General features: G+C 44.5%; 1 protein-coding gene across 4 annotated transcripts in view; it reads left to right on the top strand.

The window, feature by feature from the left end:
• The window catches only part of golga2 (golgin A2), a 93,240-nt gene extending 69,720 nt beyond the window's left edge, over positions 1 to 23,520 (top strand). For all 4 annotated transcript variants that reach the window (XM_078226283.1, XM_078226284.1, XM_078226282.1 and 1 more), the window contains 7 exons: positions 787 to 881; positions 1,872 to 1,995; positions 4,578 to 4,651; positions 10,008 to 10,110; positions 15,156 to 15,262; positions 16,265 to 16,424; positions 18,352 to 23,520. In XM_078226283.1, coding sequence (XP_078082409.1) covers positions 787 to 881; positions 1,872 to 1,995; positions 4,578 to 4,651; positions 10,008 to 10,110; positions 15,156 to 15,262; positions 16,265 to 16,424; positions 18,352 to 18,605 — 917 coding nt within the window. In that variant the 3' untranslated portion in view covers positions 18,606 to 23,520. The remainder of the gene's footprint in view (positions 1 to 786; positions 882 to 1,871; positions 1,996 to 4,577; positions 4,652 to 10,007; positions 10,111 to 15,155; positions 15,263 to 16,264; positions 16,425 to 18,351) is intronic.
• Positions 23,521 to 23,781: the final 261 nt, after the last annotated feature.

Below are 23,781 nucleotides of genomic sequence, written 5' to 3'. Positions count from 1 at the left end.
TTTTAGTATTTTGAACATGGCCTGAGAGTTTGACCATAAGACACAGGAGCAGAATTAAGCCATTCGGCCCATCGAGTCTGCTCCGCCATTCAATCATGGCTGATATTTTTCTCATCCCCATCCTCCTGCCTTTTCCCCATAACCCCTGATTCCCTTATCAATCAAGAACCTATCTATCTCTGTCTTAAAGACACTCAATGACCAGGCCTCCACAGCCTTCTGCAGCAAAGAGTTCCACAGATTCACCACTCTCTGGTGGAAGAAATTCCTCCTCATCTCTGTTTTAAAGGATCGTCCCTTTAGTCTGAGGTTGTGCCCTCGAGTTCTAGTTTTTCCTACCAGTGGAAACATCCTCTCCACGTCGACTCTATCCAGGCCTCGCAGTATCCTGTAAGTTTCAATAAGACCCCCCCCTCATCCTTCTAAACTCCAACGAATACAGACCCAGAGTCCTCAACCGTTCCTCATGAGACAAGCTCTTCATTCCAGGGATCGTTCTGGTGAATCTCCTCTGGACCCTTTCTGAGGCCAGCACACCCTTCCTTAGATACAGAGCCCAAAATCGCTCGCAGTACTCCAAATGGGGCCTGACCAGAGCCTTATACAGCCTCAGAAGTCTATCCCTGCTCTTGTATTCTACACTATGGTTTCGCTCTTAATTTAAAAAACAGTATTTTCATTAAAGGAAGTGATTACCATCAATGGGTTGTGGATCATTTGGTTTGTTGTTCCGAGGTTCAGCAGGTTCCAGTTGAAGTTGATTCATTTTTAACTTTGCACCAACAGATGATGTGTTGGAAGATCATCTTGCTTCCAGGCAGGGAAATCAGAAGACCAATCATGTTGCAATACCAGCAGAACTGGAAAGTCTAGAGGAAATGGTAAGAATGCCTTTCGGACAATTCAGGAACATCCTAAGGATGTTTAACTTGCGTATCAGCAGGCAGAATCTCTGAGTAAAGGATATAGGTTCAGCCATGTTGTTGTGGCGTTCGACAAGCAGCGTTGCTTTGGAAAAACATTTGTGCTGTGGACAAGGAATTCCTGACCAGAATGGAATAAGAGATGGATTGACCTCCCCAGGGTACAGGTTTTGTTCGTCTCCTGCTGTCCAGTTCAAAACATGCACATATTTGTTTTGATTTATTATTGTCACATGTATTAGTATACAGTGAAAAGTATTGTTTCTTGCGTGCTATACAGACAAAACATACCATTCATAGAGAAGGAAAGGAGAGAGTGCAGATTGTAGTGTTACAGTCATAGCTAGGGTGTAGATAAAGATCAACTTAATGCGGGGCAGGTCCATTCAAAAGTCTGATGGCAGCAGGGAAGAAGCTGTTCTTGAGTCGGTTGGTACGTGTCCTCAGACCTTTGTATCTATTTCCCGATGGAAGAAGGAGGGATAGAGTATGTCTGGGGTGCGTGGGATCCTTTAATTATGCTGGCTGCTTTTCCGAGGCAGCGGGAAGTGTAGACAGAGTCAATGGAATGGGAGCCCGGTTTGCGTGATGGATTGAATTACATTCATGACCTTTTGTAGTTTCTTGCGGGCATCTCAAACTTGGCCGGTGGGCACAGGAAAGAGGGCGATCAACTGATCAGGGCGATGCTTCATTTCATTTTCACAGATTAGGACGTCAGCACGAGGTACCTTGACAGCTGCAAATGCGGATACGCCCTATTCTCAAGTTAACCATCCTCACCCCCATAACTCCTCGAATTTCAACATACCATCCTGCTTTCCTGTCCACATGTCCGCCCCTGGCCTTTTGCAGTGTAACCACCCTGAGTGATTGGGCGGTTATCCCCCAGTGATGTAGAACCTTTATAAATTCTTTGTTTGAAATCCTCTTCCTTCTTTCCTTCAGGCTGATTTGCAGAATTTAACACTAAACCAAGATCAACTAACATTGCAAAGCTTGGACCAGGAACAGCAGCAGCAGGCACTACCAGAAATGTCAGCTGTAATGGACGAGCAAGAACCGTTCAGAGGTATTCCCTTGAATTGCTTTACTTTGGTTCTCCATAATCTAAAACTGCAGTGGGCTGACGCTTTGGAATTATGAATATGCTATAACTATTAAGTTTGGCAGCACAATGGTTAGCACTGCTGCCTCACAGTGCCAAGGATCTGGGTTCAATTACGGCCTGTGTGGAGTTTGCACGTTCTCCCCGTGTCTGCGTGGGTTTCCTTCGGGTGTTCCGGTTTCCTCCTACAGTCTAAAGATGTGTGGATTAGGTTGACTGGCCATGCTAAATTGGCCCTTAGTGTCCAAAGATGTGTAGGTTAGGAGGATAGGGCCTGAGTGGGGTGCCCTGATAGAGAGTCAGTGCAGATGGGTTGATGGGCACAATGGCCACCTTCTGCACTGTAGGGATTCTATGATTCTTGTTACCTTTTATACTGCAAATTCCAGCAAAGGGTGACCTGATAATTACACAAAGGAGAAATTAGAGTACAGAATGGAAATCATTTTCCAGAATGTATGGAATAAGTGAAATTTGAATAATGTGCTCAAATTATGTATTAATATCCTCAAAAGGCAAACTCGGATGTATAATCTAATATGTTTAAATTGGACCATCCACATCTAGAGCAACAGCAGCATCATGTGGAGAAGGTGGGACTTCCATCAATTCTGCACTAAAAAGATGATGGACTGGACTATTGGAAACAGTCATCCATTGTAGAGTCTCTCCTTCCTATGCTCAAGTTGCAGTTTTTATAAGATGACAAATATCCTTTATGAAAGTAACTGGAAGATCACTTCTGATATCGTGAATGCAGTTAGTAACTTGGCATTGTCCAATTAAATATGATTGTTTTTGTTTGGAATAGATTTTACTGAATTGAAATAGTGACTTGATTTTGTGTTGGGATTATCTACTGCGTAGTCTGACATGAAGGCATAGAATCCCTACAGTGCAGTAGGAGCCATTTGGCCCATCGAGTCTGTACCTACTCTCCAACAGAGCATCTTACCCAGGCCCATCTCACATTTACCCTGCTAATCCCCCTAACCTGCGCATCTTGGGACACTAAAGGTCAATTTCGGCTGGCCAATCCACCTAATCTGCACATCTTTGGACTGTGGAAGGTAACCGTAGGGAACCCACGCAGACACGGTGAGAACGTGCAAACTCCACAGAGACAGACACCCAAGGTTGGAATTGAACCTGGGTTCCTGGTGCCGTGAGACAGCAGTGCTAACCACTGTGCTGCCCCATGAGAATAGTTAATGCTATATTTTGAAAATATGATATTATGACATGTATGTTTATACTATACACACTATGACATTTCATTGTGTTGGCAATTTGTATGTGACTTTAAAAATGACTTGCATTTATATAGCACCTCTTACAGAACAGGATGTTCTGAAGGGGGTTTACAGTCAGTGAAGTACTTTGAATTAAAACATAGGAAACACAGCAGCCAATTTGCACGCAGCAGGCTGTCACAAACAGCAGTTTAATCATCTGTTTTTGTCATTTTGGTTGAAGGATAAATGTTGGCCAGCACAGAAGAGTTAACTGCCCTGCTGCTGTACAAAATAATGACCATGGGTTCTTTAACATGCATCTGAGAGTGCAGGCAAGGTCTTGGGTTAATGTCGCCTCTGACAGTGCCCTGCTCCCTCAGTGCCCGACTCGAGCTGCTTTTCATTTTAGTTCTTGAGTGGGACTTGAACCCACAATCTTCTGGCTCCTAGGTGCCAGTGTTGATCCATGGCTGGATATTTCAGTAAGGTCTTCCCTATAAGGTAAATGTCTGAGATCGTCACTTTGTTTCTTGGGTCTGGCCGTAAAAGAGGTGTTTTTTTTACAACATGACCTTCACAATATGACCTTATTTGAAAAAGGAAAATCACACCAATGACGCACAACATTGAAGGAAGACGAGTTAACCCTTGCTGTAAAGGGGATGACGGTGTGCAACAACAGAGTACAATAAATTACGCATCCATCAATATCTATCAGATATACTACACATGTACAGACAAAGAAAAAGGTAGAACTTGTGGAAAATGAGAGTTCTTTTTAATAGCGAGTTGTCATTTGGAATACCTTATCAAGAAGGGTGGTGGGAACAGATTAAGTAATGATTTTTCAAAATAAATTGGGTAAGTTCTTTTAAAAGTGAAATTTCCAGGCTGGTGGGAAGGAGTAATGGAGGGGAACTATTTACTGGCTCTTTTAAGGAACCAATCACAATGGGTGGAATATCCTCTTCCGTGCCATTAAGATTCTACGGAACACTCAATCCCCTGTTCTTCAAAGTCTCGCCATCAGCATTTAAAATACCCAACTTGTCCTGCTCTGCGTCCTTTCCCCTCTTAATCCATTAACCAATAAATGTGTTGGTTGTTTTTTTTGGCAGTTGGCTAACTTTTAGACCCTTATCTGTGAGAATTGTATCCTGCACCAAAACTCCGGAAGCTGTAAATTAAAGCTGTTATTGAACTAAAAGTTAGTTTCCTGTAACTTGTCTGTGGTAGCTTTTGGCGTCAGTATGTGAATAATATTTCTTTTGTATGATTTTCCTTTTTAAAAAAAAATTTTTGTCCCCTCAGGAGCAGTAAATGATGCAGACACTGTACCAACAGATCTGTATGAAGCCTTGAAAACTACGATGGACAAACTGCAGGTGAGTGGATGCAGATTTATTGCCCCTTCAGTGCAGACTCTAATGTGCCCACTTTACAGTAGTGCTTTCAAGTACGTAGTAGTTCATATTTGTACATAGTTTACTTCATTTTTTAAATTCTTTCATGGAATATGGGTGTCGCTGGCAAGACCAGTTGCCCATCCCTAATTGTCCTTGAACTGAGCAGCTTGCTAGGCCATTTCAGAGGGCTACATTTCTGTGAGCCCGGAGACACAAGTGGAACAGACCAGGTAAGGATAGCAGATTTCCTTCCCTAAAGGACATTACAAAGTGTCTCTCAATGAAGGTAGTAGATACTAATGGAAGCTTGTCTCTGCTTTTGGTTATTTGTCCATGTTTTACTTTGGGAATTGTCTAAAACATATCTTCAACGACTATCATGCTGGTAACATAAGAACTAAATTCACAAGTTTATAAAGTTTAGTTTATTTATTAGTGTCACAAGTAGGCTTACATTAACACTGAATGAAGTTACTGTGAAAATCCCTTAGTCGCCACACACCGGCACCTGTTCGGGTACACTGAGGGAGAATTTAGCACGGCCAGTGCACCTAACCAGCACGTCTTTCAGACTGTGGGAGGAAACCGGAGCACCCGGAGGAAACCCCCACAGACACAGGGCGAATGTGCAAACTCCACACAGACAGTGACCCAAGCTGGGAGTTGAACCCAGGTCCCTGACACTGAGGCAACAGCGCTAACCACTACCACCATGCTGCCCGCTTCATGTGCTTGAAAATAATCCAAGGTAGAAAATCAGCATTACAGTGCTGTAATCACCACCTCTCCTGCACCTTTATAGTGTGGCTCCTGCCTGAGAGTGCAGGACTAGTGAATTTACCCTAAGTTACAGCAGGTTTAAAGAATAGGCGAGTGCTTCCTGGCTAATATTTTATCTCCCAACATCACAAAAAATAGATTGCGTAGTCTTGATTGTATTATTGTTGTTATGGCTGTGCAGCAATAAGCTGCTGTATTTCCTTCATTACAACAGTGGCACAGTGGTTAGCACTGCTGCCTCACAGCACCAGGGACCCGGGTTCAATTCCCGGCTTGGGTCATTGTGCGGACTTTGCCCCGTGTCTGTGTGGGTTTCCTCCGGGTGCTCTAGTTTCCTCCCATGCTCCAAAGATGTGCAGGTTAGGTTGATTGGCGATGCTAAATTGCCCTCTAGAGTCAGGGGGTTAGCAGGGTAAATTAGGTTACGGGAATAGGGCCCGAGTGGGATTGTGGTCAGTACAGATGCGATGGGCCGAATGGCCTCCTTCTGTGCTGTAGGGATTCTATGAATGCAGCTAATTAAATACTTCAGGAGGGTAACGGGCACTGGGACATCCTGAGGTTGTGCATGGCACTATATGAATGCAAGTCATTTTCATTGTGGTCAGTTAGGAACGCTGGTGCGAAATAGACCTTTAAGCATATGGTGGCGCTCCTTTGCCTCTCTACTTGTGTTCAGTATCCCTGGAGTTGGGTAGTCGCATTCCACTCTTGGTGGTGTGCCCCATGAACCAGACATAACTCATGGTTAAGGTTAGCAAATGTTTGTTGTTGGAGACTGGCAGGCCTTTGGTTTCAACAATGAAACGTGATCCGCCACAGCAAATGCAACAGATGACCTGAGACACTGGCGCCCGAGTATTACTTCATGGGCCTATATCCACTGGAGTTTAAAAGAGCGGGAGATCGTGTTGAAACATACAAGATCCTGAGGGGATTTGACTAGGTGGATGCTGAGAGGACATTTCCCTTGATGGGAGAAACTCAAACTAGGGGACGCAGTTTAAAAATAAAGGGTTTCCCATTTAATTCTCATGAGAATTCTTTTCCTGCTTAATTTCCTTCCCCAGAGAGCTGTGGAGGCTGAGTTGTTGAATATTTTTAAAGCTAGAGGGCATAGGTTGAAGGTGAGAGGGGAAAGGTTGAAAAGGGACCTAAGGGGCAACTCCATGCCGAGCATGGTGCGTATATGGAATGAGCTGCCGGAGAAAGTGGTTGAGGCAGGTTCAATAGCAACGTTTAAAAAGCATTTGGATAAGTACTTGGATGGGAAAGGATTAGAGGGATATGTGTCAAACATGGGCAATTGGGACTAGCTGGGAGGACTAGCATGGTTGGCATGGACCAGTTGGGCCGAAGGGCCTGTTCACATGTATTGCTCGATGACTCTGAGTCAGATTCCTGATTGACAATCTTGAGGGGCACAGATCAGCTAGATAGTCAATATCTTTTCCCAAAGATAGGGGAGTCTAAAACTAGAGGGCATAGGTTTAAGGTGAGGAGAGATACAGAAGTGTCCAGAGGGGCAATTTTTTTCACGCAGAGGATGGTGAGTTTCTGGAACGAGCTGCCAGAGGTATTAGTAGAGGCGGGTACAATTTTGTTTTTAAAAAGCGTTTGGACAGTTACATGGATAAGATGGGTATAGAGGGATATGGACCAAATGTGGGCAATTGGGATTAGCTTGGAGGTTTAAAAAAAAAAAGGACGGCATGGACAAGTTGGGCCGAAGGGCCTGTTTCCATGCTGTAAACCTCTATGATTCTGTGACAAGGGAATGGAAGGTTGGTTGGACGGGGAAGTAGGGTTGAGGCCGCAATCAGGTTGGCCATGATCTTATCAAGTGGTAGAGCAGGCTTGAGGGGGCCGACTAACTCCTAATTTATATGTTTGTACAGTAGATGTGTATTTGGGTGATGGTGTCTCATTTCCTCTGGGCATACTATTTGTTAGCGAGACAAAGAATCCAGATTGAATTTGAGGTGGTTTCTGAATTCTGAGCTGACAGCTTTTTGTCCTGTATGTTTTATTCTTGCTTCCTAATGTGAATATGATTCAAATGTGTTGTTTTGATGCTGTACGGCCCGAGTAGCCAGCTGTGACGTTATTCGCTAGGGTACCCGACGATGCCATTTGTGGTGTCAAATACCAGCATCAAATTAATACCAACAGCAACTTTAGTACCGTTAACATAATGAATGCCCCAATGCTTCACAGGAGCATTATCCAAACTGTGACATCGAGCCTCATGCTTGGTCGAAGAGGAAGATTACAAGAAGTGTCTTAAAGGAGGAAACTGTGGCAGAGACTGTGGTAGGGAGGGAATTCCAGAGCTTGGACCTAGACCAGTTTGAATTAATTTATTATTGTCGCATGTATTAACATACAGTGAAAAGTACTGTTTCTTGTGTGCTATATAGGCAGAGCATACCATTCATGGAGAGGGAAACGAGAGAGTGCAGAATGTAGTGTTCTCGAGGGCAACTAGGGATGGGCAATAAATACCGGCCAGCCAGTGACGTCCGTGTCCCACGAATAAATTTTAAAAAGTAGTGTTACAGTCATAGCTAAGGTGTAGAGGAAAATCACCTTCGTGTGAGGTAGGTCCATTCAAAAGTCTGACAGCAGCAGGGAAGAAGCTGTTCTTGAGTCGGTTGGTGCGTGACCTCAGACTTTTGTATCTTTTTCCTGACGGGAGAAGGTGGAAGAGAGAATGTCCAGGGTGCGTGGGATCCTTAATTATGCTGGCTGCTTTGCCGAGGCAACAAGAAGTGTAGACAGAGTCAGTGGATGGGAGGCTGGTTTGAGTGTTGGATTAGGCTACATTGATGACCTTTTGTAGTTTCTTGTGGTCTTGGTAGGAGCAGGAGTCATACCAAGCTGGGATACAACTGGAAAGAATGCTTTCTATGGTGGATCTGTAAAGGTTGGTGAGAGTCGTAGCTGACATGCCAAACTTCCTTAGTCTTCTGAGAAAGTAGAGGCGTTGGTGGGCGTGAAGATACGGTTTCCAATGGTGAAGCGGTTTATGATTGGCGATACACAAAAGGCCAGAATTAGAGGAGCGCAGATATCTGAGGGTTGTGGGGATGGAGGAGATTACAGAGATGGGAGGGCCAAGGGATTTGAAAACAAGGTTGATAATTTCAAAATCAAGAAATTGACTGGGAACCAGTGTAGATTACTGAGCACAGAGATGACAAGTGAATGGGACTTGCTGTGAGGGCAGCATGGTGGCACAGGTGGTTAGTACTGTTGCCTCACAGCACCAGGGACCCAGGTTATAAAATCCTTACAGTGCAGGAGGAGGCCATTTGAATGATCGATTCTGCGCCGTCCACAGTCCCGCCCAGGCCCTATTCCCATAACCCCTCATATTTACCCTGCTAATCCCCCTGACACTAGGGTTAATTTTAGCATGGCCAATCAACCTAACCTGTACAACTTTCAATTCTAGCCTTGGGTGACTGTCTGTGTGGAGTTGCACATTCTCCCCGTGTCTGCATGGGTTTCCTCCAGGTGCTCCAGTTTCCTCCCATATTCCAAAGATGTGCAGGTTAGGTGGATTAGACGTGCTAAATTGCCCTTTAATATCGTGATGTGTGGGTTAGGGGGATCAGCCATAGTAAATGCACAGGATTACGGGGATAGGTTGGGGAGGTGGACCTGGGTAAGATGCTGATTCCATGGTTCTATAAGACATGGGCAGCAGAGTTTTGCATGTTGAATAGGGTAGAATGTGGGAGACCAACAAGGGTGCATGGTCAGAGATTTACAGCATGGAATCAGGCCCTTCGGCCCAACTTGTCCATGCCGCCGTTTTTTTTTTAACCACTAAGCTAGTCCCAATTGCCTGCATTTGACCTATATCCCTCCATAACCATCTTACCCATGTAACTGTCTAAATACTTTTTAAAAGACAGAATTGTACCTGCCTCTACTACTGCCTATGGCAGGTCGTTCCAGACACTCACCACCCTCTGTATGGAAAACAATTGCCCTTCTGGACCCTTTTGTATCACTCCCCTCTCACCTTAAACCTATGCCCTCTAGTTTTAGACTTCCCTACCTTTGGGAAAGATGTTGACTATCTAGCTGATCTATGCCCCTCAGCCCTAAGTCGCCTATGCTCCAGGGAAAAACATCCCAGTCTATGCTGGCATTCATAGTCCACACAAGGCCCAAAGCAGGAGGGATGGGTAGAGAGTCAGAAGTTTATAGAGGGACTTTCAAAGCTTGGACCAGAGCTGAAGGCTCAGCTGTCAGTGGCTGAGTGAAGACCAGCCGTGTGCAAGAGGCTGCAATTGGAAAAGTACCCAGATCTCTGAGGTTGACGGTCTGAGTTTACAGAGTTGGAGGTGGAATTTGAATACAAGGATGAGGATTTCAATATCGAGTCATTGCTGATCTGTCAACATCTGTAGAAAGGAATAACAGGCTAATGTTCTGATGTAACCCCCTGTCAGCACTGTGTTTGCATCTGTATCAAATGTTCTTTCTGTCACACTATTTTTGTTTGATGACACTATTCATGCTGTTTTGTTTTTGTTAATAGGCTCAATTAGGAAACCTGTTGGAGGAAAAGATTGATCTAAGGCAGAAGTTGGGACAGCTGGAGCATTATTGTACACAGTTATCTGGGGAGACAGATACAATAGGTATGTCATTTTATTAGAGAGAAATCTCTGACTTGTTCTACAATGCCATGTTTTTATAGTTTATTAGTGTCACCAGTTGGCTTTCATTAACACTGCAATGAAGTTATTGTGAAAATCCCCTAGTCGCCACCATTCTGTCAGCTACTCCCTATTGAGAGATATTGGTGTTAACGTTATCATAGAAACCCTACAGTACAGAAAGAGGCCATTCGGCCCATCGAGTGCACCAACCACAATCCCACCCCCATATCCCTACATATTTTACCCGCTAGTCCACGCATCCCAGGACACTAAGGGGCAATTTTAGCATAGCCAATCAACCTAACCCGCACATCTTTGGACTGTGGGAGGAAACCAAAGCACCCGGAGAAAACCCGGTTATAATTGTTTTATCATAATTGGTTATAATTGTTTTATCATACCCACCCTCCCGCTTTCACCTTCACCTCTTTCCCCACCCACCCCCCACATTCTCCACACTCCATCTCCTTTCTGGAAAAGCTTGAGCAGTAACTGATTGAAGGCCATTTTCCTTCATGACTGATGCCCCAGTCAAGCTTGATCCTGTGCAGTTTTCAACAAGAATTACTCTATAGCAACTAGGAACGGAAATTCTAGACTGATTTTTCTCTCATCCCTCGACCCCTCTCATCTGCACTGCTAAACCTGGCAAGATTGACTAACTTGGCCATTCGGGGAAGTACGCGAATGAATTTCTAATTTGCATTATTGTGAAAACTGCAACACCTTTATCACTAAACTTCGCATGTAAAAGCTTCATTTTTTTCAATGGAATGAGTCATTTGAGGAGCGCCAAGCTGCAATAAACATTGGGCAGGCGCAGTGGTTCGTACCGCTGCCTCAGTGCCATGGACCCGGGTTCAATTCGGGCCTTGGGTGACCGTCTGTGTGGAGTTTGCACATTCTCCCCGTGTCTGCGTGGGTTTCCTCCGGGTGCTTTGGTTTCCTTCCAAAGATGAGCAGGTTAGGTGGATTGGCCACGCTAAATTGCCCCTTAGTGTCCCACGATGTGTAGATTAGATGGGTTAGCTATGATAAATGCATGGGGTTATGATTATAGAATGATTTTGATTTGATTTATTATTGTCACATGTATTAACATACAGTTAAAAGCATTGGTTCTTGCGCACTATACAGACTGTTCATAGAGAAGGAAACGAGAGAGTGCAGAATGTAGTGTTACGGTCATAGCTAGAGTGTAGAGAAAGATCAACTTAATTTAAGAGGCAAAAGTAGACATTGGGCCGCTCCAAAATGACGCTGGTAATCTAGTGATGGGAGACAAGGAAATAGCTGAGGAACTTAATAAGTACTTTGCGTCAGTCTTCACAGTAGAAGACATGAGTAATATCCCAACAATTCAGGAAAGTCAGGGGGCAGAGTTGAATATGGTTGCCATCACAAAGGAGAAAGTGCTAGAGAAACTAAAAGGTCTGAAAATTGATAAATCTCCGGGCCCAGATGGGCTACATCCTAGAGTTCTAAAGGAGATAGCTGAAGAAATAGTGGAGGCGTTAGTTATGATCTTTCAAAAGTCACTGGAGTCAGGGAAAGTCCCAGAGGATTGGAAAATCGCTGTTGTAACCCCACTGTTCAAGAAGGGAACAAGAAAAAAGATGGAAAATTATAGGCCAATTAGCCTAACCTCAGTTGTTGGCAAAATTCTAGAATCCATCGTTAAGGATGAGATTTCTAAATTCTTGGAAGTGCAGGGTCGGATTAAGACAAGTCAGCATGGATTTAGTAAGGGGAGGTCGTGCCTGACAAACCTGTTAGAGTTCTTTGAAGAGATAACAAATAGGTTAGACCAAGGAGAGCCAATGGATGTTATCTATCTTGACTTCCAAAAGGCCTTTGACAAGGTGCCTCACGGGAGACTGCTGAGTAAAATAAGGGCCCATGGTATTCGAGGCAAGGTACTAACATGGATTGACGATTGGCTGTCAGACAGAAGGCAGAGAGTTGGGATAAAAGGTTCTTTCTCAGAATGGCAACCGGTGACAAGTGGTGTCCCGCAGGGTTCAGTGTTGGGGCCACAGCTGTTCTCTTTATATATTAACGATCTAGATGACGGGACTGGGAGCATTCTGGCCAAGTTTGCCGATGATACAAAGATAGGTGGAGGGGCAGGTAGTATTGAGGAGGTGGGGAGGCTGCAGAAAGATTTAGACAGTTTAGGAGAGTGGTCCAAGAAGTGGCTGATGAAATTCAACGTGGGCAAGTGCGAGGTCGTACACTTTGGAAAAAAGAATAGAGGCATGGACTATTTTCTAAACGGTGACAAAATTCATAATGCTAAAGTGCAAAGGGACTTGGGAGTCCTAGTCCAGGATTCTCTAAAGGTAAACTTGCAGGTTGAGTCCGTAATTAAGAAAGCAAATGTAATGTTGTCATTTATCTCAAGAGGCTTGGAATACAAAAGCAGGGATGTACTTCTGAGGCTTTATAAAGCACTGGTTAGGCCCCATTTGGAGTACTGTGAGCAATTTTGGGCCCCACACCTCAGGAAGGACATACTGGCACTGGAGCGGGTCCAGCGGAGATTCACACGGATGATCCCAGGAATGGTAGGCCTGACATACGATGAACGTCTGAGGATCGTGGGATTATATTCATTGGAGTTTAGGAGGTTGAGGGGAGATCTGATAGAAACTTACAAGATAATGAACGGCTTAGATAGGATGGACGTAGGGAAGTTGTTTCCATTAACAGGGGAGACTAGGACGCGGGGGCACAGCCTTAGAATAAAAGGGAGTCACTTTAGAACAGAGATGAGGAGAAATTTCTTCAGCCAGAGAGTGGTGGGTCTGTGGAATTCATTGCCACAGAGGGCTGTGGAGGCCGAGACGTTGAGCGTCTTCAAGACAGAAATTGATAAATTCTTGATTTCTCGAGGAATTAAGGGCTATGGGGAGAGAGCGGGGAAATGGAGTTGAAATCAACCATGATTGAATGGTGGAGTGGACTCGATGGGCCGAATGGCCTTACTTCCGCTCCTATGTCTTATGGTCTTAATGCAAGGTAGGTCCATTCAAAAGTCTGACAGCAGCAGGGAAGAAGCTGTTCTTGAGTCGGTTGGTACGTGACATCAGACTTCTGTATCTTTTTCCCGAAGGAAGAAGATGGAAGAGAGAATGTCCAGGGTGTGTGGAGTCCTTAATTATGCTGGCTGTTTTGCCGAGGCAGCGGGAAGTGTCGACAGAGTCAATGGATGGGAGGCTGGTTTGCATGATGGATTGGGCTACATTCACAACCTTTAGTAGTTTCTTGCGGTCCTGGGCAGAGCAGGAGCCATACCAAGCTGTGATACAACCAAAAAGAATGCTTTCTATGATGCATCTGTAAAAGTTGGTGAGAGTCATAGCTGCCATGCCAAATTTCCTTAGTCTTCTGAGGAAGTAGAGGCGTTGGTGAGCTTTCTTAACTATAATGTCGGCATGGGGAGACCAGGACAGGTTGTTGGTGATCTGGACACCTAAAAACTTGAAGCTCTCAACGCTTTCTACTTCATCCCTTTGATGTAGACAGGAGCATGTTCTCCTTTACGTTTCTTGAAGTCGATGACAATCTCCTTCGTTTTGTTGACATTGAGGGAGAGATTATTGTTGCCGCACCAATTCACCAGATTCTCTATCTCATTCCTGTACTCTATCCTATCATGGAGGGCAGCACCTAGGTAATACAGACTCGATGGGCTGAATGGCCTCCTCCACTGTAGGGATTCTATGGTTCTTTGGTTGAACTAGCTTCTTTCCTACGCAAGAACTACTTATTGGTCCTCATTGTCCTTGTTATTGTTCAGTACAGTGCTGATTGGGTGCTGGTAGCAACCATGGAGAATAGAAATCGGATTGGGAGTACTAGATCCAGTAGAACTGCTATTTAATATTAACACCCTGCTGGTCAATGTCTCTTTAACTCATCTTGTCGGGGATCACTTTTTTTTTGAAAAATGTTCAGCAATGATGAGTAAAATTAAGTTTACTTATTAGTCACAAGTAAGGCTTACATTAACACTGCAATGAAGTTACTGTGAAAATCCCCTAGTCGCCACACTCCGGCGCCTGTTCGGGTCAATGCACCTAACCAGACTCTGGGAGGAAAGCGGAGCACCCGGAGGAAACCCACGCAGACACGGGGAGAATGTGCAGACTCCACACAGACAGTGACCCAAGCCAGGAATCTAACCCAGGTCCCTGGCACTATGAGGCAGCAGTGCTAACCACTGTGCCACCATGCCACCTGTGATAAGGTGGACAATGTGGACAAATCAGGAACATTTAAGTTATGAGGAGAGGTTGCGTAGGCTTGGGTTGTTTTCGTTGGAACAGAGAAGACTCGGGTGACCTGATTGAGGTGTTCAAGATTGAGAGACATGGACGGAGTGGATAAGAAGCAGCTCTTCCTCTTGGTTGAAAAGCCAGTCACGAGGGTGCTTAGGTTCAAGGTGAGGGGCAGGAGGTTTAGCGGGGGTTGTGTGGAAAAACTTTTTTTACCCAGAGGGTGGTGACGGTCTGGAATGCGTTGCCTGGGAGGGTGGTGGAGACGGGATGCCTCACATCCTTTAAAAAGTACCTGGATGAGCACTTGGCACATCATAACATTCAGGGCTATGTAATTAGGTGGGAGTTGAGCTGTTTCTAATGTGTCGGTGTGGACTCGATGGTCCAAAGGGCCTCTTCTGCACTGTATGATTCTATGAAATCATTGGGATGAGGGCCGAGGTAGCAGCTCCGACGTAACTGAAGCCTTGTTGAGGTTCAGTGGCTTTGTAAAAATGTTGTGGCCCAGACAGTTGGTTCACAGCAGGTTGCTAGAATGATACAGTGCAGAAATAGGTCATTTCTCCCTTTTATTCCTGTGCCAGGTCTTTTGAAACTTGCTCTCTTTTCCCACAGTTTTGCAACCTTTTTCTTTTCAGTTTCTCTCTCCCCTCCTCTTTGTTCCCCTGTGCTGAACATGACTGGTTGTGGATAGAGTCGAACGTTTCTTTCCTATGATGACGTTTACCTTTTTGCCTCCAGGTGAATACATCGCACTCTACCAAAAACAGAGAGCTATACTCAAAGAGAGGCACATGGTGAAGGAGGAGTACATCTGCAAGCTGGCTCAGGATAAGGAGAAGCTGAGGGTAATTGTGGTCCCGATAATGCTGAATATCCACTCTTTTAAGATGCTTACCTCTGTCGCTCTCTCTTTTAAAAACAGCCCAAGCTTCTCTGACATCTGTTAAGAGGTGGTGGTGTGTGGGGGACGTGATTGAAAGGTATTGCTGAGCAAAGATGCTGAATTAATAATATCAGTGGTCATTGCCCAAGGTTGCCGCAACAATTGTGCTACATTAACTCAGCTCATTGCCAGCTAGGCTCAGTAACTGAGATGGTGTTCACGAAATGCACTGCATAAAAGCAAATTATTGCGGGTGCTGGAATCTGAAACCAAAAGAGAAAATGCTGGAAAATCTCAGCGGGTCTGGCAGCATCTGTAAGGAGAGAAAAGAGCTGACGTTTCGAGTCCAGAAGACCCTTTGTCAAAGCTAAAAGGCACAGAGAGTGGGAGATATTTATACTGCAGGGGGGAGGGAATGAAAAATGAGTCATTGCCACAGAAACCAGGGGAAAGGCTGCTAATGGCAGCCCATAGAGAGAATAGAAGGTGTGAATGCCAGTAAATCTTTCCTTGGATAAGGGGACCAAAACTGTTCATAGTATTCCAGCTGTAGTCTAACTAGTGCCTTGTATAGTTCTAGCAACTTATTTCAAAATACTCTGCTATCGCATCCTTTATAATGAACACATTTTCCCAATGATGGATGTTAAGCTCACTGGCCTATAGTTTACCTGTTTTTATCTCCCCTTTTTTGGAAAAAGGTGTTACAGTGGCAGTTTTCCAATCCTCTGGGACTTTTCCAGAATTTAAGAATTCTTGGAAGATTACTGTCAGTACAACCACTATCTCTGTAGCTGACTTTTTAATATCCTAGGATGCAACCCATCGGGTCCGAGGGACTTCAGCTCCATTAGTTTCCCTAGTACTTTTTCCTCTCGTGATAATTATTTTATTTATTACCTCCCCCCACCCTTTTGACCCTTGATTATTTGGTATAACCGTGAGGTGTTAACTATCATTTCAGAAAAAATTAGGAGAACTGCAGGAACTTTCGTTGGAGTTGGCGAGTGAGAGAAAGAAATGGTACGATCGATACGTTCGTTTCATCAGAGAGTCAAAGATGCCATTAACAGCTGAGATGCGACAGGACGTACTGGAAGAAGATCTAGTGTCAAACCTCGAAGGTTTGTCATTTTTAAGTGGTTCTCTGCAGCTGTATATCTTTTGTTGTCCTTCCTTTGTTTTTCATCTATTTCCCTCTGTCTTTCTTGACAGAAGAATGTTGTATTATACTAGGATTTCCTTCCACCTTACCTTTTGGGAGCAACTTTGTGCCTGGGGTCACACGCCAGCAGTTGAAGTGCACCGTCTGGGGTGACACTCCAGTGCCGTCCTGTGAGTGCTGTTTCACTTGGGCTCCCCCTCTGCCTGTTCCCATTCTCCTTTAGAACTGCAGAGAAATCTCATTGTCTACTGCTGTCCTCAACTAATACCACCTTCTCACCACAGTGCCTGTAAAAGCTACTGACTCTGACAAACCATTGCACTTACCTGCACTCAAAGCTGCTGAAAGCAGTGGGGGAAGCAACCATCAAAATGTTCATTCTATAATACCTTTGAGGTGGTAAAATGTTTTAATTTGGCACCAAATCACTTTTTCCAGCATCTTCTATTCTTGTTTCAACAGCACGGTGGCACAGTGGTTAGCGCTGCTGCCTCACAGCGCCAGGGACCCGGGTTCGATTCCCGGCTTGGGTCACTGTCTGTGTGGAGTCTGCACATTCTCCCCATGTCTGCGTGGGTTTCCTCCGGGTGCTCTGGTTTCCTCCCACAGTCCGAAAGACGTGCTGGTTAGGTGCATTGGCCATGCTAAATTCTCCCCCATTGTACCCGAACAGGCACCAGAGTGTGGTGACTAGGGGATTTTCACAGTGACTTCATTGCAGTGTTAATGTAAGTCTACTTGTGACACCTAATAAATAAACCTGAACATTTCTTGCCCCTCCCAAAATCTCAATGCCTGTCGTCCAATTCTTGCCCTCTAAGCTGGTCCTGGATTGGAGGGAGAGGGAAGCACATGGGAAAGTTGGTCCTTGGTCAGTTTCAGCTCTACTCATCCAGCCACTAGGGCCAGCAGTCCCTGTTGAGCCTTGTGAATATCCAGCTCTGATTTGTGAAGTACAGAGGCTACTTAACGGGAAAAAGGTTCCGCCTGCTCCCTGATAGTATCTTGCAGCTAGAAACTGACTGTTATCCTGTAGTTACAGTTTTGAGGGACACCCTTTGATGCGACAGGGGAAATCTTTGCAACCCAAGAGAGTTGACTTTTGTGTGAGGAGCTTGAAAATGATCAGTCTTGACCTTCCCTTAACCTACAGTGGGTGGAAAAGCTTTGTGTGATATGGTCGTTCAGGGCAAACTTTTTTAAATTTGCAACTTGCCTGGTGTAGTTAAGAATTTATAGTATTTTTTCAACTTCTATTTGTCCCTCACCCTGCCTCTGTCTTGGCACAGTGGTTAGCATTACTACCTCACGGCGCCAGGCACCCAGGTTCAATTCCGGCCTCTGGTGACTGTGAAAATTTGCACGTCTCCTTGCTGTGTGAAATTTGCATGTCTTCTCATGTCTGCGTAGGTTTCCTCCGGATGCTCCGGTTTCCTCCCACAGTTCAAAGATGTGCAGGTTAGAATGGATTGACCATGCTAAATTATCCGTTGGTGTCCCAAGATTTGTAGATTAGGGGGGATTGGCCATGGTAAAAGAGCAGGGTAATGGTGATAGAGAGAGAGGTGGGCCTGGGTGAGATGCTGAGTCGGTGCAGACTCGATGGGCTGAATGGCTTCCTTCTGCACTGTAGGAATTCTGTGTCGACTGATCCATAGACCACTTTACCGGGGTGCCCCGCCCTAATGAGCGTTTTAAGATTCACTGTGGTCATTATTAGAGCAAGGATTTTGACACAGCATGGGAAATACCACACATTTCTGTACTTACCATGTGGAACATTAGAATGACAGTTCAGCTACAGAACACTTCCGTAACCTGATAAATTCTCAGCCAGATTAATGTTTTCAATTTTCTTTCTCCTCCCCCCCCCCCCCCCCCTCCAGATCTAGAAGACATCGGCTTGGGGGATGATATCGAGTCTGAAAGCACTTCCCTCAGCTCCCGTTCTTCCAGCCGCGGCCCTGCTCCAAAAGCAGGTTTACCCTCCGAGGACTACACTACAAAAAAGATCATAGAACTTACCGAAGAAATCCAGAACCCACAGGCTCAACCGAGCTCCACCCTGACCTTTATCAACTGTGTTCCCCTTTTCTACAAACTTACTGAAAACGGGATCATGAAGATCGAAGTCGTCTAGAGATCCAATCGATTCAAACACAGGGAATGCAATATTTTTGAGGGCAAGAGTGTTGTAAAAAGTTATATAGTTAAGGATTTAAAAAAACTATGATCACCAACATTGGTATAACGATGAGGAATTTTTGAGACGAGAGAAGCCGAGATTCTACCAAGCGCCAGTGTTAATCTAGCATGACCTCTATTAATGCCTCAGTAATTCTAAACCGTTCCTTTAACAGCTGCTTGGAAACCGTTTACAAACATAATCATTTATATTGTGAATTTTTAAATCCGACTCTGGCGATTTCCATTCCTACCTTCCCTTCCCAAAGATTTGAGTTCTTGTAATTCTTAAATGATGATGGTAGGATTGTCCCAATCAGTAGCCATTTGACCAGACTGCTTTTGTAGACTTATCACACTATCCTTAAGGCTCTATGGCAACTTAGTACATTTCTCTAACAACCAGACAGCGATGGGGAATTGTGAAAATACTTGCATTTTGAAATAGATATTCCCACCATTTTATGTATTAAGTGTAAAAAGAAATCTTTATTTAAGTTGTTGTACTTTTTAAATTTAGAAATGCGTTTCTAAAGCTCCCCCACCCAAAAGGGTCTAGCAGGTATAGGCACCACCATGCATGTGATGTTCAACCAGAGGAACAGGTTCGACCCCGAGATCAGATTGACTTTTGATCCTTGTTATCCCAGGCTATCATGTTGCGAATCAGACACTTGGAGTGAGGTACCCAAGCTCCTGACCTCAGCAGAATCTGGGGCCTTTAGGGGACATGTTATCCTGTACGTTTCTGTTACTCTTGTTTTTGAATGAGGTTCACACTAGTGAATGTACCGTAAGCAAGGGGAAATTTCAGTAAGTCATGTGCTGAGCATCGGGAGCTCAGTGACATGTCTAATGATCCAAAGCCACAGATTGGACAATTATAGATTTTCTGCAGAGCGCAAGGAGGCCATTGTGACAAGATCAGTTTAGCTAGGCATGGTGGCACAATGGTTAGCATTGCTGCCTCAGGCCAGCGACCCGGGTTCAATTCCCGGCTTGGGTCACTGTCTGTGCGGAGTTTGCACGTTCTCCCTGTGTCTGCGTGGGTTTTCTTCCGGGTGCTCCGGTTTCCTCCCACACTCCAAAGATGTGCAGGTTAGATGAATTGGCCATGCTAAATTCTCCCTCAGTGTACCCGAAGAGGTGTCGGAGTGTGGCGACTAGGGGATTTTCACAGTAACTTCATTGCAGTGTTAATGTAAGCCTATTTGTGACTAATAAATAAACTTTATTTTCATCCCACCTTCCAGCTCTGTAGCCCTTTAGGTTGCAGTACCTAAAATACATATCCAAGTGTATTTTTAAATGAAGCCTCCACTAGCTTTAACCAGCAGTGATTGCCAGATTCCCACCACCCTCTGGGTCGAAGAAATTCTCCTCTGTTACCCACTAATCCTTCCGCCAGTTACTTTAAAACTACGCCCCTTCCTTTGTATTGATCTCTCTACTAATAGAAATAGCTTATCTGCTATCTAAGCCCCTCGGATTTTTATACTCTTCAATTAAATCTACCCCTGGCATCCTCTGGATAGGCTGGCCTTGTTTGCTTTCTAAACAATCTTTCCTCAAACTAAAATTCCCCATTCTTTGCAACATCCTTGTGAATCTCTTCTGTACCCTCAAGATTTTGATTTTCTCTATGAAACCTCTCAACTTTCTCTAAGATGAGAACCCTAGCTTCTCGTGTCTATCCGTGTAACAGAATCCACTCTCAAATCTCTTCTGCTTCCTCTCCCAAGGCTTCACATTCTTCCTCACATTCAGTGCCCAGAATTGGATGCAACACTCCAATTGGGGCCGAGTCAGTGTCTTAATGAAGGTACATCACAACTTGTTGCTGGCTTTTAATTCCAACCTCTCCAAGTGCCTGTTATCTTTTTGCCGCCCCCCTCCCCCCCCCCCCCCCCCCCCTCCGATTATTGCTTCTGTCACCTTACCTAGCACTGCAACTGTGTAGTTACTAGGAATTTCCTTACACTCTCTCTTGAAAAGTGTCACATTTGACACTTTCCCAATCCTCTGGCGCTTCTCCTGCATTTGTGGAATTTTGGAAGATCATGGCAGGCCCTTCTGCTATCTCCGCCCTGGCTCATTAGTGTGCCGTGGTTACCTGTACATGGTCAGATTGTGAAGGCGTCATATTTACCTGTAAATAGAATGTGAAGATGTGCCCTGGTTAACTGTACATGGTGAGATGATGGAAGTGTGTCATGGTTACCCGTATATGGACAGATTGTGACAGTGTCAAGTTTACCCGTGTGTGGTCAGTGTGAAGATGTGCCATGGTTATCAGTCCTTGATAAGATTGTGAAGACGTGTCATGGTTATCTGTACACGGACACAATTAAGGTGTTGGGTTTGTCAGTACATGGTCAAGGTGAAGGTGTCAAGTTTAGCTGTATGTGGACAGATGGTGAAGATGTAAGTTTTACCAGTACATGGTCAGAAAGTGAAGGTGTCCAGTTTACCTGGATGTCAAGTTTACCTGTACATGGTCAGATTGTAAAGATGTCAGGTTTACCTGTACATGGTCAGATTGTAAAGGTGTGTCAAGTTTACCTGTACACGGACTGTGTACGGACCTGTTTACCTGTTCACACACAGGTAATCGTGCCACAGCTTTGTAATCTTGTCATGTGCAAGAAAGCATGACATACCTGTTAATTGTACATGAATTGTGTATCATTGTATATAAGTGGTTCCATTAACCGGGGATTCATGTGCCCCTATAGATGCACACTGAAACTGGTGGTTGGGTCAGGTGGTGTATGTGTGTAATATATAACTTTGTAAATAAATTATTTTAAAAGTAAAGATGATAAAGATTGACTCTCTCCTTTAATATTTTACCCTTCAGCTGACTTTCTGCTCATGAGAATTCTCAAGGTATTTTGTTTTTCTGTACCTATGGTATCATGTTATTCCGTGTACCTGGTTGAATTGTAAAGGTGTGCCATGTTTCTCTGTACATGGATTCTGAAGGTCTGCTATGTTTTCCACATGTGTAGCTAGCGGGGATGATCAGATATTTCTTCGCTTAGCGAACTGGGATATGTTTCATCCGGCACTGGTGATTTATCCACTTTCAGGGATGCTAAACGTCTTGATATTTCCTCCCTCGTGATGTTTATCCCATCCAATATTTCATCCCCCCCCCCCCCCCCCCCCACATCCTCATCTACAATGTCTGCTTCATCTCTTTGTGGAAGCAAATTATTCTTTCAGAGCTATGCCCAGGTCTTGCCCCTCTGCATGTGAGTTACTTTCTTTGGTGTCTCAGTGGCATTATTCTCCTCAGTCACCCTCTTCATCTTTACATGTTTATCAAACATTTGGGGTTTTCTTTGATTTTATTCGTCAATATTTTTTCATGCCCTCTCTTTGCTTTCCTATTTCTCTCTTCTCTCTTTCTCTCTCTTCACCCACCCCCCCAATTTCTCTCCTCTCATTCTCTGCCCACTCCGCCACCCACCACCCCCCCCCCCCCCCCAACTCCCTTAAACCAGCAAGCTAAGCCATCCAGACAGTGCGACTCATCCATTCTATGCATCGCCATACTTTCTGGTAAAACCTACAGATCAATTCTTACCCCATCCAATACCTCGATCATCTCCACTTCTATCGATACTTTGTCAGCATCCTCTTCCTGAGTAACGAATACTTTTGTATCGGTGTTTTAATGATCTTACCCTTGCAAGACACCCCCCATCACTTTCCCTTTGCGGTAATGTTATTTCCCCCCCCCCCCCCCCCCCCCCCCCGTCAATGTTTCAGTAATTCCAAGTCCTGCAATAACCACTATTCTATAATTCTCGCATAATTCTGCAATTTCCCTGTTGATTTGATCTTTTCTGTCTCTCTTTTAGGAACCTGTAGAATACCAGCAATAGTGTGATCACTGTATTCTGTCCTTGCCCCCCTCAATGACACCCTTTCTTTCCAACACTTATCAGTATTTCATTAGACATTGTGGCAGAGTGTCTTTTGGACTCCACCTGTAAGTTACCCGACCCCACTGCCTTTACCTTAAAAATCATGAAAGATTTCTCATGTGACGTTTTGCTTATTCCACCCCCCCCCCCCCCCCCCAATAATGTGAACCCGAGATCGCTTTCACATGATCTGCATGTATTCGCCCCTGAACTAAATATTACGGTGTTTGTCAGTGCCAGAGGTTTGAATAACTTAGGAACTCAGAGCATTTATAATGAACCTACTGAACTGAAATAGGTTTATCGTCCGTCTGAGTCCAAACTTGACGCTTTGCCTCTTTCCCCCTGATTTTTTGTTCCTCTTCCTCTGCTGACAAAAACCTTTTTATCCTGAAAAAATTCCCATGGAACGCAACAATTATAATAAGCGGTTTGGTATTTGATTGGCTCACAAGGGAGAGAGTTCCCCCACCCCGACATTTCACTTTACTGTGGCTATACGATGCAAAGAAGGGGAAACAGAAACGAGAAGGTCTAGGGGCTTTCGTGTTGTTGTATTCTGGAATGTAGTTATGTTCTGAGTTGCCATACTGTATATATAAAAAATAAATAAAGACAGATTAATGTACAGCCTTGCAATGCCAGGTGCAAACAATTCTGTATATGGCGTACTTGTGTAAGAGTTTGTAAATTCATTACGGAGAAGCGATTGGCAGCATTTTGAGCTGTTGCTCACGGTGTATATCATAACTTGAATCTAATTAAAAGGAAGTCAGGGGGCTATGATTTTAGTATATTGCGGTATTTATTTGGGAGTTGAAGAATCAATTTTATTAAACAATGTGAAGAGAAACACATAGAAAAAAAAGTCTATTATTCTTCTGTGATCCTATTGGACTTCCTTGTTAAATAAACAGATTTAATAAATTGCACTCATCTCTTAGCCTTGTCCTAATTTTGTATCTTGATTTAAATCTGGCGAGTTTTCTCAACATTTAGTGGTGTTTGTGGAAATGTGCTTGTTTTAGGCTCCCTCCAGCGGTTTCCATTATCAAAGAATCCCTGCAGTGCAGAAGCAGGCTGTTCAGCCCATCAACTTCCTGTCAGAGTATCCCACCCAGGCTCTATCCCTTGTAGCCCCATGTATTTTCCCTGCCAAGTCCCCCTAACCTCCACATCTTGGAACACTTAAGGGGC

This window comes from Mustelus asterias, chromosome 13, assembly GCF_964213995.1.
Source record: "Mustelus asterias chromosome 13, sMusAst1.hap1.1, whole genome shotgun sequence".
In the NCBI taxonomy this organism is placed as follows: Eukaryota; Metazoa; Chordata; class Chondrichthyes; order Carcharhiniformes; family Triakidae; genus Mustelus; species Mustelus asterias.
This window is presented reverse-complemented; position numbering and strand designations above follow the sequence as displayed.